General features: G+C 37.4%; 2 protein-coding genes across 5 annotated transcripts; both read left to right on the forward strand.

Annotated features, from left to right (window-relative positions):
* The first annotated feature begins 1,112 nt into the window (after positions 1 to 1,112).
* Positions 1,113 to 4,740, forward strand: LOC121766371 (putative pentatricopeptide repeat-containing protein At1g16830). 4 transcript variants are annotated; one of them, XM_042162655.1, is made up of 4 exons: positions 1,113 to 1,347; positions 1,558 to 3,595; positions 3,800 to 3,951; positions 4,030 to 4,740. In XM_042162655.1, the coding sequence occupies exon 2, from the start codon at positions 1,583 to 1,585 to the stop codon at positions 3,521 to 3,523; it is 1,941 nt and encodes a 646-aa protein (XP_042018589.1). In that variant the 5' UTR covers positions 1,113 to 1,347; positions 1,558 to 1,582; the 3' UTR covers positions 3,524 to 3,595; positions 3,800 to 3,951; positions 4,030 to 4,740. The 4 variants fall into 4 exon arrangements, with proteins under 4 accessions (XP_042018589.1, XP_042018591.1, XP_042018590.1 ...); XM_042162657.1 differs by having other exon boundaries at positions 1,592 to 3,595; XM_042162656.1 differs by having other exon boundaries at positions 1,113 to 3,595.
* A 5,306-nt stretch (positions 4,741 to 10,046) lies between these two features.
* LOC121768659 (agamous-like MADS-box protein AGL62) lies at positions 10,047 to 10,415 on the forward strand. Its single transcript, XM_042165192.1, has one exon. It carries the CDS (start codon positions 10,047 to 10,049, stop codon positions 10,413 to 10,415), a length of 369 nt encoding a protein of 122 aa, XP_042021126.1.
* The last annotated feature ends 2,899 nt before the right edge of the window (positions 10,416 to 13,314 follow it).

The following is a 13,314-nucleotide window of genomic DNA, read 5'->3' on the forward strand; positions in this document are numbered from 1 at the left end:
AGAAATTTTTTGTGAAGGTTATGATATTATCAGCTATACAACTATTTGGTCATATCGTTTTGTGTTTGAACGAAAATTTTCTAAGTTTAGAGGGTTGTGATGATTGTGAACGTTAGTGTCGAGGCGAGAAAATTGAAAAAAAAAATTTGGAGGCAATTTTATCCGAAACTTTTACCAGACATTTTAAGTTAAAACTGAAATATTGAGGATCTTTTTGCAACTATCCCACATTGGAGATTATGGGTGACCATTCAGGTTTCGGTTCAAAATTGAAACCGAACCGAAATTGAAAAATAAAAAAACCAAACACCAAACTTAAAAAATTGAATTAAACCGTAAAAATAATCGTACTGGAAGGTGCGGCTGGATCACCTCCTTTTCAGGGAGAGCTAATGCTTGTTGGGTATTTTGGTTTGCCACTGCTTCACACCCAAAACAAAAAGAACTGAAATTTTATGAAATTTCAAAAAACTAAAACCAAAAAACTGAAAAAAAACATATATATATATATATATAATATTATATATATTATTAAAATATAATTTGGTTTGCAGGTTTTTTATAAAAAAAAATCGTCTGAACCGAACCGAAAAATAAAAAAAAATGAACTGAATTTAAAACGTTTCGGTTTGATTCAGTTTGTAAATTATGTACTATATGAATGACACAACTAAAAAATTTTAACATATCGTGATCTAATATTTATATTTTTAAAGATGTGACTACCAAATTTTATGATATACGTAAACCACTATTATTCCATTCCATTTTGAAAAGAAGATAGATATTTATAATTTAATCATATATATAAACTAGTGATAAAATAAAAACTCTAAATATTGTATAAATTTTAAATTATGATCTGAACCGTTAGAAAATGTCAATAAATAATAACATAAGAGTAACAAGAAATGTCAATATAATATTAACATAGTATTAATAGTTAATATTTTTTATTATTTATTAATATTTTTAATAATTCAATTTATAATTTGAAATTTGTAATATTTAGAGGTTGCATTTAATTATATGCTAGTCTAATTGTTCAATTATGGCCCAATAAAAGTTACGAGGCTCAATACTGGATTGCTACTCAGTATTTTATGGAGCACTATAATTTAGGAATCATCTTCCAAATTAAGCAAAGGCCCGGCTAACCCCTCCCTCTTCCCTCCTCCGCCGCCTCCGCCGCCGCCGTTTCCCTCCGTCCATATCCTTCTTCTCCAAATTTTGAAAATATACATATCATTCTTCTTCTTCTTCTTCTTCTTCTTCTTCTTCTTCTCCAAATTTCGAAATATCAAAACATGTTCCAAGGTATCAACACCAAAATTCTGAAACTTGAAGGTACTCTCTTCTTCTAATCTTTTAAATTAATCGCTAAAGCTTAGTATGGGTTGAGTTAATGTTGTCATGAACGAAAATCTGCCAATTCAAATTTGTTGTTGTAAATTGATGTTAGAATCAAGCCATAGGAATTGCGCTAAGCTTGTTATTGAGGGGGGGGGGGGGAATGAGCGCTAGTTTCTTACAACTTTTTTTTCGTATCTGTGATAGTTTCCCAGACAACTAAATCCCACTGATGATTCAGTTAATATGTAAACGGGGATTCAAATTTCCGTCCAAATCACATTCTTTCGCTTTAGTGCACCAACTAGCTTCACCAATTACAAATTACAAAGAAAAATCGGTCTTCAAAGCTTCAATCAATCAGGGTGCTAAAGCCACCATTCTCTCTCCTCAAATTGTGTTGACGACTCTGCAAAACTGCCCTTCTGATTTAGTTGCTCTGAGCTTTTACCTGTGGTGTGCGCGTCAGCCTAATTACTTTCATGATAATCTTGGATTTGATCACATGGTGGGCGTGACATCAAATTTGACTGATAAATATGGGACTGTGAGAGTCATTATTGAGGAATTGGAGAGCATCGGTTGCTTCACAAAGGCACAGACTTTGTTGCTTTTGATGAGGATTTACTGGCGTGGAGCCATGTACGATATGGTATTACAGGCTTTTGAAGTGATGCGCGGCTATGGTTATGTACAGAATACTTACGCAAGAAACATTGTTGTCGATGTCTTGTTCAAGATTGGGGAGGTTGACGAAGCCCTCAGTTTTTTGGAGGGAACTCAGGCCCCAAATTTTCTGAGCTTCAACATTTCCATCTGTAACTTGTGCAGGCTCGGTGAGGTTGATAGAGTTAAAAGTGTCTTTAGGCGTATGTTGTCGAGAGGGTATTATATGAACCATGAGACCTATGCAGTGGTGTTGAATTGTTTCTGCAAATTTGGGAGGTTGGAGGAGGCATTGCAGCTGCTTGGAATGATGGTGGTTTTGGGTGCACCTGTTTCTGTAAATGTATGGAGCATATTGATTGATGGTTACTGCAGGTCGGGTTCAGTCGAGGTTGCAGCTTATATTCTTGAGAAAATGGTGGCTGTTGGTTGTTCACCAAACATCGTGACTTGCACATCATTGATCAAAGCATTTTTAGAATCTCAAATGGCTGAAGAAGCATTTAAGCTCCTTGCCACTCTAATATCCAAAGGTTGTTTCCCTGATCTTGTGCTGTGTAATGTATTGATTGATCGCCTATCTAAGATTGGGCATTACAAGAGTGCATTTGAAGTTTACTTTAGTTTGAGAGATCTAAGTTTAAAGCCGGATTGTTACACTTATTCGTCTCTTGTAACTCTAATGGATTTGTCTGGGCAGTGTGCTCATCTACCTTCCATTACGAGTGGACTTGCAGTGCAACCTGACCTGGTGCTCTGCAATTGCCTCCTAAGCTATTTTTGCAAGTCTGGTTATCCAGAGGGTTCTATCGAGTTCTATGATATAATGATAGACATAGGGTTTATACCAGACAAATATAGTTTTGCGGCAGTGTTGAGTGCGTTGTGCAGGTTGGGTAGATTGCATGATGCAGTGAATGTTTACCATGGATTTATTCACAACTATCCAGGTATCGATGCTCGCATCCACTCTATAGTCATTAACGCACTTGCAAAATCAGGTAGGTTTAATCAAGCTATGAGAATATTCAGGAAAGCTAGAGATGAAAAGTTCCCATTAGATGCTGTGTCATACAATGTTGCCATTTATATACTCATTAGAGTTGGTCGGATGGAGGAAGCTAACTGTACGTTTAACCAAATGAAGGAGATGGAGGTAGTGCCAAATAAGCGGACGTATAATCTGATACTCTCTGGTTTCTCCAAGAACAGTGATATCCATGCGGTTAAACACATCCTGAAGGAAATGAATGGTGCAAATATTGCAATGGAGTATCATGCATTCAGATTGATGAAAAAACATTTTTCTCACTCCTCCGACTCTGTTTTGTCTGACCTTGCTTTGGCAAATCGGAGGTTGCCTAGAGGGGACGAAGTGGTGTTGCCTAGAGTGGATGGAGTGGTGTTGGTAAATTGGCATGCATCAAATGATAATGTGAATGCCACGGACTCTGGAAGATCAAGCTCTGATGAGGAATTCGATGCTATTGTTTCTGTGTTGAGTTAGTGAAGGAACTTTTCAGATAAGCTATTGGCGACCAATAGCAACGGAGCCCCAGTGTCGACGAAAAGATTGGAGGTACTCAGAAAGGAATTGTAATTATCATTGATCTTGTATTCAATCAATAAGTTCTCATTTATATATTTATATGGCTAGAGACTTTTGTATTTATTTATTTATATTGCAGTATTGGTATGATGATGAAGCCTTTAGTAATAGTAGCCACACCAAGTCTATAGGCTCTTAAGGTTAATTATACCTTCTTCTTCTTGGTTGATTCAGATGGAGAATAGTTCTCATTCCGTTTTTCCTCTTGCCATATTACCCTTTACTGGCATCCGCTCAAGCTAAGATAATACAAGACGTGTGGTGGGAAAAGACGAGAATGCAGTGCATCAATCATAAGTATGATAAGCAGTGAACATCAGCATGTGGTATGCTTTCGGTTCATAAATTCTTGGTGCAGTTTTTTCTGAAACGTCTTACTTATGATATTGTTTTGTATGTGTAAGGTCGAACAAGCTTGCTCTGCACTTTCGAGTCTTGCTTCAGATGGTTCAGTAGCAATGCAACCTATTGAGAGTGTTGAAATCCACTGGCTCAAAGGAAGTTATCTGTCTTAAGCTATGGCCAAGTTAGCTTTTACATCAGATATTGTAGCTCAGAAAATGCGATATTTTGATGTCGCTTCAAGTTATTGTGTGGTCACAAGACGAGGACCATGAACCCTCGAGTCCAGTCAGCGACCAAGTTGTACGAATCAATGGTATTTTTACCACCTTTCGATCAATCTGCAGACGGGAGAGGGCATTGTTCTGCGACTTGCTACTGGCTGGCCGTCCGAGGTATCTACTCCCATCTTTCTTGTAATAAAGGAGATGAAAATATACATCAAACTCTAGGAGAATAAACAGGAGAGATTTCGGAATATGAGTTTTAATTGGCGGACCATGCACATTTTTGCAAGGAATATCTGTGATTATTTGGGACTTCGATTCAAAATGTGAAGAATTTAAGCATTGGAAGATTTCTCTCTCTGTTTTTTTTTTGCCAAATTCGGTATCTGTTATTGGCATTCATGTTAGTGGAGTATAATTTAGTAGTAATGCTATATTTTATCATTGTCATTCTTAATGATTTGATATGATAATTTAACATACAAAATTTCTCTGATTTGAATCTCCACTTATATGGATGATGAATGGATACACATTTTCCACCGACACAATTAGATATATATGTATGTTGGCGAGTATTATTTCATGCATGCAACGTGAATTATTTTAATACTACTCAACTAGTGACAAAAAGTAGAAAGATGAGTTGGATTTTTTTAATAGATGAATAGTAGTCTACTACAATATTTGTTTATTTATTTATTTTAATTGATTAGTTTGGATGCCGAAACTGATTAAACTTAACCATAAATTAGTTGTTCTTAGATTTTCCAAAATTGGATTGGTTTGAGATTATCCAAAAAGAACGTCAAAACTAATCATGATGACACTATTTATCTCTCTAATCGAACAACATTTATAAAACTCAATATTATCCAATCTATCAAACAACACCAACATCTTACTATTCCTTGAGTAGTGTGTAATACCCAAATTTTCCATGTCTTCGTAAAATGATAATTAAGGTTTATGAACTAGATTTTAAGCTATAGAGTTTTAGAGTTTTATTTAATATTGAAATCTTATAGTAAGTTTCAATAGCTAGTTCACCTAAGTTATGGGCATGCTTAGTAATTTTGTGATAAGTTTGTATATGAGAAAAAAAAGGTTTATTTCTTTTCTCCTTAAGGATTAGGAGTAAGACACCTAAGGGTGTCCACAATGGGGGAGCCGCGGCCCGCGGCCCCCCATTACAAAGGCCGAGAGCCGGGGGTGAGGCGAGAATCGTGGCTGAGCCACGGCCGCGGCCCTCCCATTGCAAAGGCCGCGAATTGCGGCTGGGCCGCGGAAATTAGTTTTTTTTTTTTTTTTCGAAATTTTGTTATAAATATACACTCTCACTTCCATTTTTTCACTTCATTCTACACTTCAAATCCCTTCATTTTACACTCTCAAACACTACAAAAAATGCAAGGTGGAGCCTCGGGATACGGCAACTTCCCCAATCAGACGTGGAGTCCGCACTCGCACGGGCGAGCGCGGCGACACCGCACCCTTCAACACCGACCGCGGCGTTGACTCAAACACTGGAGGTGCAAATGATGAAGCAACTCCAGGATAACTTGTCCTTGTACGAGAAGTCGACGGACCCTATCACCAAGATGATGTACTACGACCTCATTCTTAGGTTGAGGTCGAAGTTGGGCTTCTCCGATGGGTCGGCGACGGGCGAAGCAAGCGGCAGTGGGGCCGGCGGCGGTGGAGGAGGTGAAGATGATGTGCCGGATTCCGATGACGCCACCGAGTAGGAAGCGGTGGCGTTTTTTTCATTTTATTATTATGTTGTGTTTTTAAAATATTTTCGTTGTAGAATTTTCCCATATTAATAGTACGACGAAAATTTGTCTCTACTTCTCTCTTTATTAAATTATTTTTATTATCCAAATTATTAATCTACTAAAATTTAATAACATTAAATTAAATTAAAAAATAACATTAAAAAAAAGCAAAAAAAAAAAAATTAACATTTTAGAGGGCCACATTTGGTGGCCCTTTGAATTTGCATTGACTTTTTTACATTTGCCATTACAAAGGCCACATGGGAGCCACAATTGGTGGCCAGGCCACAAATGGTGGCCTTTGAAGGCCACCATTGTGGACACTCTAAGCATTTAAGGAATAGGTGTCATTTTCTTAGGCAAAAAGAGAAGTTTAATTTAATGGCAAGTTTGACTAAGAAATGAAAGAAAAAGGAAAATTAGAGAAGAAAGACTCTCCAACTTCTCTATATATCTCTGTGCAACTACTCAAGGAAAGAAGAAAAAGAAAGGGAAAAACTACTCGTCGACATTATCACGCTCTCTTCATAGGGGCAGTGTCAAAATCCCTCTCTCACCATCTTCTTTGTGTTTCTTTTCTCCATGAAAGTCCCACCATGAATGAATGAAGCTAGCTTAGAAATTCTTCACTCTTTTGCCAAGCTTTCTAATTAAGGTGATAAGAATCCAAGCACAAGGCAAAGAAAAGGTGTTAGGATAAGTGCTCCTCATGAAGTTTTTGTGGGCTTGCTAAGGTAGGGTGTTCATACTTCTTTATAAATGAGTTAATATTGTTGTGTGTTTCTATGGTATGAATATATTGTCTTGTAAATTGTATATATTGAAGGTATTATTTGATCTCTTATTGACTACGGAAGGTAATGTGAATTTGGGTTTGAAAACATGGTATGATGCTGATGTGCTTTTTATTTTGATAATCAAAGATGAAAATAATATATACATGCCCCATTTTGCTTGAGTGAGTCATCGGGTATAGTTGGCATGCCATAGAAAAGCAGTACTGATATCCAATCAGGTTTATATATGTGTCCTTGCCTGATTATAGGCATATATGGAAACAGTGAGTGCACTGCCTGGTGATAGGCATACATGGAAATAATTGTTTAATCATAGTCTGACCTTATAAGAGTTATGTCCTAATTTATGAACTCAATACTGGGCTTGTCAAAGCTCACACCACACCCCTATAGACCTTCTTTTGCAGATCTAGTTTGAAAGGTTCAAGTGGTTGACGTTGCTGCCGGTGTAGAAGTCACAGACAATCCTTTTGGGTAATCAAGTGAATGTAATAGATGATGTGGCATGTTAGTTTTCTAAGTCATATCAGTTTTTTTGTGAGCCCCTTTTTGTGTATAAGCTAACTTAGGCGGCTACTTACCCCTACTTTACGAACACCTCTTTTAAACCATGTTATGGGTTTCTAAATCAAGATAGTTTGATATATGTATGATGATGGGGTACGGACTAAACAAGCCCAACAGCAATGACGGCCCATCAGCCCAAAGCCCAAGGAAGAGTATGAGTCCGGCATTACCAAAGAGTTCGGCCTCAGCCTACAGCTCGGTAAAAGCCAACCGATCAAGCTCTGCTCTCAAGTCGGCACCAAGCTCTCAGATCGGCAACCAAAGCAGTTCGGTCTCAGTAAGAGTTCGCCCTCAGCCTACAGCTCGGCAAAAGCCAACCAATCAAGCTCTGCTCTTAGGTCGGCATCAAGCTCTACTCTCAGATCGGCAACCAAAGCAGTTCGGTCTCAGTTTTCGACCGAACAAGGAGTTAGTGGACCCATGCAGGATTTCCACAACTTCCAACACACCCACTACCACGTGGCGTCAACTCAGGCCACGATCTTAGGCCATGACCTACACGACCTCCACGACCTAGAGTGATGATGTAAGCCACGATCTTAGTTCAATGTATAAATAGAACTTAGACCTGGTAGAAAGTGGTTGGAATCTCTCTAGAGAAATAATCAGATAGCAAGTCTGTGTTGTAAGCTGTAATTGGCAGATCAAGCAATACAAACCTGCCTCCATTTCTCCCCGTGGACGTAGATTTACCTCAGTAAATCGAACCACGTAAAATTCTCTGTGTCGTAATTTATTTTTACGAGCATTCATCATCACCAAAAATTCGCCGATTCATCACATGATTTTGGAGAATCGTGAGACTTAGTTTCAAAGGGGCGTGAGTTTGTGTTTTGATAAAAAGGGTTTTAATTTAAAATCAGGTTCATCAGATCCTTAACTTACTAAAACGTGACCTCGATTAGTTAATAATCGAATAATGGGTGTTACATAGTGTTTCAGCTGCCGTTTCTTGTAATAATAAATTACAATTACAACTGAACTAAAAACCAAAAAAACATGAGAGATTATTTCAAAAATCAAAAAAATGCTATTTCCACATTTTTCACGGATTACGACTAATTCCACACTTATCATTCTTCATGTGAACATTTTGGTTGTCATCCTATTTTTGAAAAATATTTTACTTTTATCGATTTAAAAAATAAAAAACCACAATTATTAAAGAAATCCGATATTTGAATTATTCTTTTTGGAATCACTATGTGAAAATGAAAAAAATTGTATTGTAGCTTTGGACCGCACGTTTTTCTGCAAGGGAGAAAAAGAGCTGACAAATTGCCACATCATTTCCACATTTTTTAATTTATCCGAATGATCTTCTTCACACGCCAACGCATATACTATATGTATATATAGGGTAGTGATCAAGATATAACTAATCTTAAGTGTATAACTAGAGAACAAATCTCAGCCACACATCTTAATGGAACAAATATTATTTATTTTAATTATATAAAATAGGCCAAGGGTATTTTGGAAATTACAATATGAAATTTAAATCTGCGTAGGTTTCATTTCTTTCTCCTTCAAATCTGCGATAAAATATCCATTGATTTCCTTCCAAATCTGCGTAGGTGCAGCTGCTGGCGTAGCCGCAATGCTCGCCTTGCTTCCGCGATCGCGGGGGTGGAATTCGTGCGTGGAGAGCATGACGGCGGGGTGGCGATCGCGGCGTGGCCTATGCATTCCGACCAGCCGAGCAACGCCGCGCTGATTGCAGATGTTTTGAAGACGGAGATTGTGGTGAGGGAGTGGAAGGATAGGGCGGGAGTAGTGAAGGCGTCGTTGATTGAGAGTGTCGTGAGGAGATTCATGGCGTCGGAAGAAGGGTGTCGGATTAAGGAGACGGCGGAGAAGCTGGGCGCCGCCGTGAGGGAGGCGACGGAGGCGGGCGGCGTTTCGAGGATTGAGTTGGATTCGTTCATTGCTCATGTCATTAGATAGGATGCATGCCCCATTACATGTCTACGTAATTGTTATCGTATTCTACTATTAGTATTTATTATATGAAATATAAATTGTTACTATACTAGTACAATAATATTATGAGGATTATTTTGATTCCACCTATGAGTTCCTTATATATAAATGTAAAAACTTTGATTATTGAGTTGACGGTTTATTATAATGATGCAATGCACACTGGTTTTGACGAAAGTGGTAACCAATATATACGGTCCTAATAATTTAACACATCACTCTTATTATGATATTACTTCACTATTGTTTACAAAACACATCACTGTTATTATGATTTTACTTCACTCTTGTTTACAAAACACTTCACTCTTATTATGATTTTACTTCACTCTTGTTTACAAAACACATCACTCTTAGCATGAATTTAATTCACTCTTGTTTACAAAACACATCACTCTTAGCATGATTTGTCAGATTGTGAAAAGCAGCAGTATGATCGAAGTTAGTGTGTTAGATTCGATTCAATATAATGTGGCAATTTGACACTTGCAAATACATCAAACCAAAGCGTCACATTTTGGAGAGAGTAGGTAATTAAATCTTCATCTACGGGAATTTGGAATTAAATTTATTTTATAGTACTAATAAAAATTAGAATGAATTAAAATAACCTTAAATTCAATTACAATACAAATTGAATTTCATTATACTAAACATATTATGATGAATGGTAGGGAAAATTGTGATGGATTACACTAAAAAAATCCGAGAATTGTATATGAAGATAATGGAAGCGGCGGCTGAATATCTGGAATTGGATAAACATTATGTCGATCAAGTTTTGAAGATGGATTCCATGGCACAAATGTTTGTCGGGAATTGCTATTCCCCAATGAGGAAAATCCCAATGAGGAAAATTGAGAATAAATCAAGCCTGCAAGTCGCCTTCACCAAGCGCCGCGGCGGGCTCTTCCGCAAAGCCACCGAGCTCTCCATCCTCTGCGGTGCGGAAGTCGTGATTCTGGTGCAGTCCCCGGCGCAGAAGCTCTACGCTTTCGGCCACCCTACTCTGATCGACCGCATCGATCCGATCTCTCGCCGCCGCTGTGACGACGGCGGGTACAAGGCGGCGATGAAGATGGAGAAGAGGAGATGAATTCAATTGCCGACGTAACCTATTTTTGGCTATGCAATGACCATTATACCTCCGCCTTGTTATTATGGAGTAAATTTGTGATTGAGGGAACTAATTTCTCCTTAAATTCAAAAATCACATGTATTAATACTAGCCCTTGATTTTCTTGATCTTGTGGCTGTGATTTGTTCTCTAGTTATAGGTTTAAGATGTGTTTGCCATAAATCATGACCCTCTATATATATATATATATATATATATATATATATATATATATATAGGGTAGTGATCAATGTATAACTAATCTTAAGTGTATAACTAGAGAACAAATCTCAGCCACACATCTTAATGGAACAAATATTATTTATTTTAATTATAGAAAATATGCTGAGGGTAATTTTGGAAATTACTTTCTGAATTAAAACATGCGATCAAATTACGCGAAATCTTCCAAATCTGCGATCCTTTCTTCTTCCAAATCGTAATTCTGAGCTGGGGGTGGCGCCGGAGAGGATACTGGCGGCGGTGGGGGAGCTGGCAAAGGCGACCGGGGCGGAGGGGCTGTTGGCGGATTCAATCGTCGCGCCAATGCTGAAAAAACCCCAAATCAAAACCTACCTCTACGTCGGACTCACCGGAATCAGCGTCGGCGGGTAAGGAGACGCAACGATGAGCTGCCGTAGAAGAGAAGCGGAGTTTCGGAACAAGAGCGGGGCGCGGTGGCTGTAGGCTCTAAGATTCGTCTTCGATATAGTTAGTTTCCGTCTACGTTTAATGTTACTGATGTATCTTGTGATTTTACTTCACTCTTGTTTACAAAACATCACTCTTGTTCTGATTTTACTTCACTCTTGTTCACAAAACACATCACTCTTGTTCTGATTTCACTTCACTCTTGTTCACAAAACACATCACTCTTGTTCTGATTTCACTTCACTCTTGTTCACAAAACACATCACTCTTGTTTTGATTTCACTTCACTCTTGTTCTGATTTTACTTCACTCTTGTTCACAAAACACATCACTCTTGTTCTGATTTCACTTCACTCTTGTTTACAAAACACATCACTCTTGTTCTGATTTCACTTCACTCTTGTTTACAAAACACATCACTCTTGTTCTGATTTCACTTCACTCTTGTTCACAAAACACATCACTCTTGTTCTGATTTCACTTCACTCTTGTTCTGATTTTACTTCACTCTTGTTCACAAAACACATCACTCTTGTTCTGATTTCACTTCACTCCTGTTCACAAAACACATCACTCTTGTTCTGATTTCACTTCACTCTTGTTCACAAAACACATCACTCTTGTTCTGATTTCACTTCACTCTTGTCCACAAAACACATCACTCTTGTTCTGATTTCACTTCACTCTTGTTCTGATTTTACTTCACTCTTGTTCACAAAACACATCACTCTTGTTCTGATTTCACTTCACTCTTGTTCACAAAACACATCACTCTTGTTCTGATTTCACTTCACTCTTGTTCACAAAACACATCACTCTTGTTCTGATTTCACTTCACTCTTGTTCTGATTTTACTTCACTCTTGTTCACAAAACACATCACTCTTGTTCTGATTTTACTTCACTCTTGTTTACAAAACACATCACTCTTAGCATGATTTTACTTCACTCTTCACTCTTAGCATGATTATTTTTGGGACAATTCAACATTGATATTATAATTAGATCAGAGCAAGAAGAAACAGAAAGGGGCTACATCTGAAATGCATAGCTAAAATCTCACAAAATTCAAATACTACACTACATCCCATCATAAAAATTGCAACGATAGCTTATCACCTAATGTTAATTCCCTAATTAAAGGAAATCAAAACTAAGAAAAACAGAAGATAAATTGGGAAATGCAGGCTAAATTATATCATAGATCTGTGTGTTCCCGCTCGGGGTCAGATGCCACGATCATGTGCGACAAGATGTCGTAGAGCGGCCCGCCCTTGGCCATCGCCTCCTTCTTCTCCTTGATCACCGCGATGAGCTCCTTCCGGAGCGCCGCCGCCGCCTTGTTGACGGTGGCGGTGTTGTTGGCCGCTGGAAGAGTGATGATTGGAGACACCGATGCAGATTCCTTCGTCGGGGAAAGAGAGTCACTTGAATCGCGAAAATATTGATAATTTCCAATCGAATTCCTCTTCAATCGGACGAATCGGCGGTAGGAGAGCTGAGAACTATTTTGCAGAAGAAGGAAGAGGAGGAGAAGAGAAGAATGCGGTTTCTTTTTCAAATGCCAATGATGTAATCTAATTTTGGATGTGCAATGACCATTATACCCCCGCCTTATTATTGTGGAGTAAATTTGTGATTGAGGGAACTAATATCTCATTAAATTCAAAAATTAATACTAGCCCTTGATTTTTTTGATCTTGTGGCTATTATTTGTTCTCTAGTTATATGGTTAAGAGGTGTTTGCCATAGATCATGACCATATATATATATATATACATATATATATATATATATATATATATATATATATATATATATATATATATCTGTGTGCTGTGTTTATTTCTATATATATATTCACCATTTTTTGAGTTTGCATCAAACTCTCTTTCGAATGAGAAAAAATTCTCTAGTCAAGGAATACTAAGGTGACAATCCTATTTGGTATGTCATACCCATAAACTTTTGACAAATGAAAATGTATATAACCCCAAATTCTAACTAGATATATAAAATTTGGAAACAATCTAAATATAAATGTACACCATTTGTAATTATATGAAAAGTTTATGCATATTCTATATATATAATAGACACTGTATATAAACACTAAATAATACTAGTAACATAATAATTGGGATGACGATCACTTTTTTTAATAGTAGTTTTAGTTTATAAAATTTTAAATTTAATTGCTTTATCATGCAACAATCATTTGTCTTAAT

Source organism: Salvia splendens, chromosome 15 (genome assembly GCF_004379255.2).
Source record: "Salvia splendens isolate huo1 chromosome 15, SspV2, whole genome shotgun sequence".
Classification (NCBI taxonomy): Eukaryota; Viridiplantae; Streptophyta; class Magnoliopsida; order Lamiales; family Lamiaceae; genus Salvia; species Salvia splendens.

Coding starts and splice junctions, on each gene's coding strand:
- LOC121766371 (XM_042162656.1), top strand. CDS start 1,583: ATGATTCAGTTAATATGTAAACGGGGATTCAAATTTCCGTCCAAATCA.
- LOC121768659 (XM_042165192.1), top strand. CDS start 10,047: ATGGAAGCGGCGGCTGAATATCTGGAATTGGATAAACATTATGTCGAT.